Here is a 7,108-nt window from a genome sequence, read left to right on the forward strand (position 1 = left end):
AACTATATATCATTTACAATCAGAACAAATTGAAACTTCCCTATCTTTTTAACATCAACCTAAAAAGAAAAAAGTTCTGACAAGTTCAAGCAGGAGATTTCAATTCATCTGCTCCAAGCTTCTAACCTGCATATTATTCCCATAAAGTTTGGATCATATATTGCAAAAGAAAAACTCAAATATTGCTGATCTTTTTTCCAACAAGTATCGTCCAAGTTTTGATCACATGGACCTGTGAAACAGAAAGCAATACAAGCACAGCATATCAGTTTAAAAACTAAAAGGAATAACTGAATTCATAATTGTAGCAAATTAAATTGATCTTAAATTTCATCACTAACTTTTAGAGAAAGAAAACTACAAACCAACTTCATTTTTTGTCTTTAATTTTCATATCATATGATTCCAATTCTGTTGGTATTTTCAACTCTTTGGTAAAACATCAAAACACAAACCAATGCCAAAAGGTAAAATACCAAAGAAAAGATCCTTTATAGTGTGAGAAAAAAAGAGATTGTGTGGTAAACCTCATTTTAGCATACCTTGAGTAATGTAGAAGAATAATCACGACTGAAACAAAGCAAGAATCACAAATTGAGAAGTACGTTACTTGAGCAGCAATGTAGGATTCTTAGTTTGCTAAGAGAAAGGAGAACTGCAGTACACTTTGTGGAACTCATAAATTTATTTGAGAATTTAAGGGCAGGTTCTAGTTTTTTGAGAAAGAAAAGGTGAGTTTCAAAAGGGTAGAGATTGAGAAAATGAGAAACTTATAAAAGGATTTTAACTATCAAGGACATACGAAGGGTTAGGACTTTGGGGTCTGACCTGTTTTTAATATCAAGGGCATATATATATATATATATATATATATATATATATATATATATATATATATATATATATATATATATATATATATATATATATATATATATATATATATATATATATATATATATATGGTATGTTCCAGTGTTGTGAGTCAATGGCGGAGAGCCAAAATCCCACCATACCGGCCACTTTGCGGCGCCGTTATTGCGAAAAAACCCACAATAGCGGCCGATATTTACCATTGCGACCAGTCCAAAAACCGCCATGTATATCCGCCATAGCGGTCATGGCGGGGCAATTTGATAACACTGGTATGTTCCATTATACAAATATGCTATGGATAACCATAAATGCACACCCCTACAAAAATTGTAAGCAAGCTTTCACTTTGCAATTGAAATAAAGGTTCAAGTGACTGGTAAGCATTCGTGAGCCACTTATTTCTCCGAAACAAGAGATAAAAGTTATTTTCCTCCTATTTCCCAATAAGTCGACTTGGGATACTTCGAATAAACTTGAGTACATATAGGATACACCGGTGCTAAAACATTTTCTAAAGATATCTTCCAAACTGTTGGGGTCGTTGCTCCGGATTTTGTTCCCCCGGTTTGAAACCAGTTGGTTCCGTAGTTTTAGAATTCCGAACAACAAGGGCCAAGAAGTAAAGCCAAAACACAACTTCCTTATCAATATTTGTTTCCAACCACTAAATATTTGGAGATGATTGACATTTAGGAAAATATATGAAGAAAGAATGCAGAGAATAGCAGGTAACAAAATAAATGAAAATGTATCTTGTTCATTTCACTTGCAGAATTAGCTGCAGCCTTTTTGCCACAGTTAAGTCTCACACAGAAGCAACCTACATTTTTTTACAATATGCTAGAATGTAATAACAGTTCTTCATCTTGGTACATCAACAACTGTGTCGAATTGCGCTTCCAAATATATACTGGTGCTATCAATTACTGCAAATTAACCTTTCCAAAACAAAGGTTCTGCCTCTACAGACTTATAACAAACATGCTATCAATCTGCTTACACTGAGAGATAAAATGTAACCAAGGTAAAATAAAAATTATTATATACATGCAAATGGCTAACATTGAAATCCAACAGTGGACACTGCGTATCCAGATATCCTACTTCAACATTAGAACAAGAAGCTAAGGGCCTAATTGATTTCAAAAAGCTTTCTGGTTTAAGTTTTAATTACAAAAGTGTCGCCTTGTTTACACTGTATCCTGTTTTCAAAGTTTTACATAGGAAAACAACACAAAAATGATACTCAAATTTCCAAATACCCCCACAAAGCAAGTATGAGCTTATACTATGATTTGAATTTGAGTGACCTTTCAAATGAGACAATATGTGTTACATGATCCAATCTGTGCAACCCAGAACAGATGACCTCCGTAGTACAACAGTCCAATAGTATAGAGTATGCAACAAGGTCCGGCAACATGTGGCTAATTCTTTGTAATATGTTAAGTGTTCACATCCACGGCTATATCAGATATTGGATGATGATGCTAGAGGAGAAGTCAATAAAAACAATGGTCAACCTCTCCAAAATGGTGTTCAGGCAGGCAGCATCATTATGCATGTTCAAAGAGAAGGAATCAATTGGTCTCCACGCCGAATTTCAATCTGGCAATAGCTTACAACCCTTGGACTTTAGTTTAGATTCTAGACCAAAGAACTTCAATCCAGATATTACCAAGTCTGCTGTCTTTTTCTTCATGTGATCAATTAGTAATTCGTCGTACACAATTGTGTCAGATTCGGTCAACAATTTGCGCTCCCTCAGATTTGAGAAAACCTTTCTGGCCTCTTCAATTGTTCCATACTTGCACAAGCCAGAGATGATTGCAGAACATACAACATTGCCTAACGAGCAACCTTGTTGCATCATCTCATTTAATACACTGATCACCTTTTCTGCATCATTTGACTTGCAAATGTGAAGAATGGTAAGACAATACTTAAATTCCATAGGTCCACTAGCAACATTGCCTAAGCAATCTCTAACAAGCATCATAGCTTCATCAATCTCTCCAATTTCGCAAAGTCCTTTAGCAAGGCAACAATAAGCAGCCACAGAAGGAATGCAAGACATCTCAATGATTTTATTATGACATACACATGCCTCCTTAAATTCACCTCGATCAACATAGCAAAGAATAGCTATGTTATATATAGATGAGTCCGGCTTCAAGTCTGAGCCCTTTATTTCATCAAAGAGTGATAATGCTTTCACCACCTCACCACTCAAGTGAAGAGAATCCATAACAATACTGTATATTTCGATACTAACATAACCTCTTTCTTTCAAGTGTGTAAATACCTCTAGTGTCAATACCGGTCCTTTCTTTTCAACCAAATGGGAGAAGAATTTGGAGAGATTATCAATAACCGAAAATCCCAATTTCCCCATCTTCTCGAGCAACTTAATAAATTCTTCCATTCGTTTCTTTTCGGCATAAGCCAACAATAACGGTTTTACAGTCAAGAAGTCTGGCTCAAGACCCTCCTGAATAGTAACTTGGAAAAGCTTGTAGGCCTTCTCAACCTTATTCATATTGCACAAACCTTCAATAAGGTTATTATAAATCCCCAAATCAGCCCGGTATCCCAAGCTCACCACATCCTTCAACAAATCAAAGGCCAAACCAACCTTATTCCCCGCCACAAATGACTCAACCAACGATCCATATATTGCTCTATCTATCAAATGACCCTTACTCTTCATCTCCTTGAACAACTCATAACCTTCCAAAACCCTTCCCCCTTTAGCCAAACCACCAATGATAGTACCATATGCCATGACATCCGGCTCAACTATATCTCTCTTCATTTCCTCCCAAATCCTCAAACAACCGTCTAAATTCCCCTCCAGAAGCATAATCCGAACCAAAGCAGTATACGCAAACACATCCGGTTTACACAATTTCTTCCTCATCCTTCCCAAAACCTCTAACATCTCATCAATTTTCCCAGCCTTACACAATCCCTTAATCAAAATCATAAAAGTAACACTCTCTTCAACCAATCCATCCTCCCTAAAATCACCATAAACTGCCAACGCCAAATCCAAATGCCCAGTCTTAACCAAAGCATCCATAATCCTATTATACAAAAACACCCTAGGTTTCACACCAAACTTGTTCCTCATCTTATCATAAACATGATAAACCCTAAGACCTCTCCCGGCATCTGAATGCATTCGAATTAATATCTCAAACTGCTTCTCCGACGGAGGCTTTCCCTGAGCGTCCATCAGCTCAGGGAGATTATCCGCGGCACGGAAATGGTTGGCACGGTTAAGGCAATAGGCGAAGGCGTTGAAGGAGGCGAAATTATGGTGATAACCTTTCTGTTTCTCTACCCAGCGAAAAAACTTGAAAGCGATGTTAGGGTTAGTTTGGACTTTAAGCACCTCGGCGACTAGGGTGGGAGTAACCCGGCGGAGTTTGTTGAGTTCAGTTACAACGGTGGGGCCCCATTTGTTATCGTTTTTGCGGAAGGCGTCGATGATGAATCTTGCGATTGGGGAGAGGCGGATGGAGGCGGAGAATGATGCCTCCGGGGACGGTGGTGGTGGTGGGGAGTATGAGTGGGAGAGAAAGTGTGGGTCCCATTTTTGGATTTGGAAATGGTTAGTTTGTTTGCTGGTTTTAGGTTTGGGAGGAGTGAGAGTTTGGCGATTGGAGAAAAGGCCGCCGCGTACTGTAGGGCGGTTTTGGGAAGGTTTGCGGTGACCATAGTAGAAATAAAATTTGTTTGGTGTTGTTGGAGTTTGAGGAGGCATTTTTGTAGAAGAAGTAGAAAAAATATGCGGTGCTTATTGAACTGGTGTGTTTTGTTAGGTTTTTTTTTTAGAGTTTCGAGGTAGGAGGGTTTTGAAAAAATAAGTAGTATTGGGTGAAAAATTAGAAAACTTTTCTATGGGAGTTTTTTGAATTTATATTAGAGGTGTGCTATTTATACACCACTTTTTCTACACTGTATTTTACACCAGCATGATAACAAAGCCAAATGTATTGGCACATAAATCAAAGTTGAATAAATTATTTAAACACCAGCATGATAACAAAGCCAAATGTATTGGCACATAAATCAAAGTTGAATAAATTATTTAAAAAAATAAAAATGGGGATTAAAATATACAAAGGCCTAAGGAAAGAATTATCTTAAAATATGGTGAAAACCAGGAATTGAACCTCGTCCTTCTAAGTTGGAAGGCAAATCTATAAGCGATTGGCTAACACTCAATTTTTGTTTAACAATTCCATATATATATATATATATATATATATATATATATATATATATATATATATATATATATATATATATATATATATATATATATATAAAAAGAATTTTTTTTATAAGAGAATGTGAAAATGAGTCTAAACCATTGGATTTTAAAATAAACGGTGAAGATTATGTGTGAATTTTTTTTCTCTCTCCTCCATTATTAAAATAAATGATGTAGGAGAGAGAAAAAAAGATTCACACATAATCTCCACTGTTTATTTTAAAATCCAATGGTTCAGATTCATTCTCACATAAAAAAGGCATTCTCATATGATATGCCCTATATATATATATATATATATATATATATATATATATATATATATATATATATATATATATATATATATATATATATATATATATATATATATATATATATATATATATATATATATATATATATATATATATATATATATATATATATATATATAGGGAGCATATCAAGTGAGAGCAATTTATAATGAGAGATGAGAGGAATGAATATCAATCATTGGATTCATCAAGAGAGAGAAACTAATATTCACATTAATGCATTAACATTCTTTCTCTTGATGAATCCAATGGTTGTTATTCGTTCCTCTCATATCTCGTTATAAATTGCTCTCACTTGATATGCTCCCTATATATATATATATATATATATATATATATATATATATATATATATATATATATATATATATATATATATATATATACATATAGAGGAGGGATCAAATTACACCCGAAGAGTTACACCACGAGTTACACTCGTTCAATAACTACATTTCGAAATAATATTTTTTAAATTCAACCGTTGGATTGAAACATAATATCATATAGATCATTCCTATAAAGTTTGAGCTTAATCTATAATGATTTACTATGTCATTGAATAACATCAAAATTAACGTTATATGAAAGCTCATTTTGACGTTAATCTTTGGATATCTTGATGATATAGTAAATCATTATAGATTAAGCTCAAACTTTATAGGTATGATCTATATGATATTATGTTTCAATCCAACGGTTGAATTTAAAAAATATTATTTCGAGATGTAGTTATTGAACGAGTGTAACTCGTGGTGTAACTCTTCGGGTGTAATTTGATCCCTTCTCATATATATATATATATATATATATATATAGGGTATATCATATGAGAATGCCTTTTTTATGTGAGAATGTGAGAATGAATCTGAACCATTGGATTTTAAAATAAATGGTGGAGATTAGGGGTGAATCTTTTTTTTTCTCTCTCCTACATCATTTATTTCAAAATATAGGAGAGAGAAAAAAAAGATTCACTCATAATCTTCACCATTTATTTTAAAATCCAATGGTTCAGATTCATTCTCACATTCTCATATAAATATGACATTCTCATATGATATGCCCTATATATATATATATATATATATATATATATATATATATATATATATATATATATATATATATATATATATATATATATATATAATTTCTTTATCAACCTCCCTATGGGGGTCACCCCCAGCGAAAACCCCACTTTACCCCTGCTTCGGAGATGCATCTCCGAAGTTTTTTTTTTTTAAATTTTCCTAGACTTCGGAAGTGCATCTCCAAAAACACCAAATGGGAGGTGTTTTCGGAGATTCACTTCCGAAAACACATTTTTCACAATTTTTGGTGATTTTCAGAAGTGCATTTCCGAATTATGCAGAAGTCTCTTTTTTTTTATGCTTTTCCTAACAGTCCCGTATAAAATATATACAAAACGAGTAATATATATAAAACGAAAATGCCGAACAAAACAAACGACATATCAACGTAAAATACTAATATAATAAATAAAATCCAAATAATATATACAGACCGAGTCATAGTGTGCGAAATATACAATTCGAATATGTAACACCCTTCTAAAACCCCAAAAATAACAAATAAAATTCAGAGTAAAACATGAAAAAGGTATTACAGC

The 7,108-nt window shown here is 33.6% G+C and overlaps 1 protein-coding gene across 1 annotated transcript; it reads right to left on the minus strand.

Annotated features, from left to right (window-relative positions):
* Positions 1–1,892: 1,892 nt before the first annotated feature.
* LOC131662551 (pentatricopeptide repeat-containing protein At4g20740) lies at positions 1,893–4,770 on the minus strand. Its single transcript, XM_058932368.1, has one exon. It carries the CDS (start codon positions 4,643–4,645, stop codon positions 2,480–2,482), a length of 2,166 nt encoding a protein of 721 aa, XP_058788351.1. The 5' UTR covers positions 4,646–4,770; the 3' UTR covers positions 1,893–2,479.
* Between the last annotated feature and the right edge of the window lie 2,338 nt (positions 4,771–7,108).

This window comes from Vicia villosa, linkage group LG3 (assembly GCF_029867415.1).
Source record: "Vicia villosa cultivar HV-30 ecotype Madison, WI linkage group LG3, Vvil1.0, whole genome shotgun sequence".
Taxonomy (NCBI): domain Eukaryota; kingdom Viridiplantae; phylum Streptophyta; class Magnoliopsida; order Fabales; family Fabaceae; genus Vicia; species Vicia villosa.

Excerpts from the sequence above, each read along its gene's own strand:
- LOC131662551 (XM_058932368.1), bottom strand. The coding sequence starts at position 4,645 with ATGCCTCCTCAAACTCCAACAACACCAAACAAATTTTATTTCTACTAT.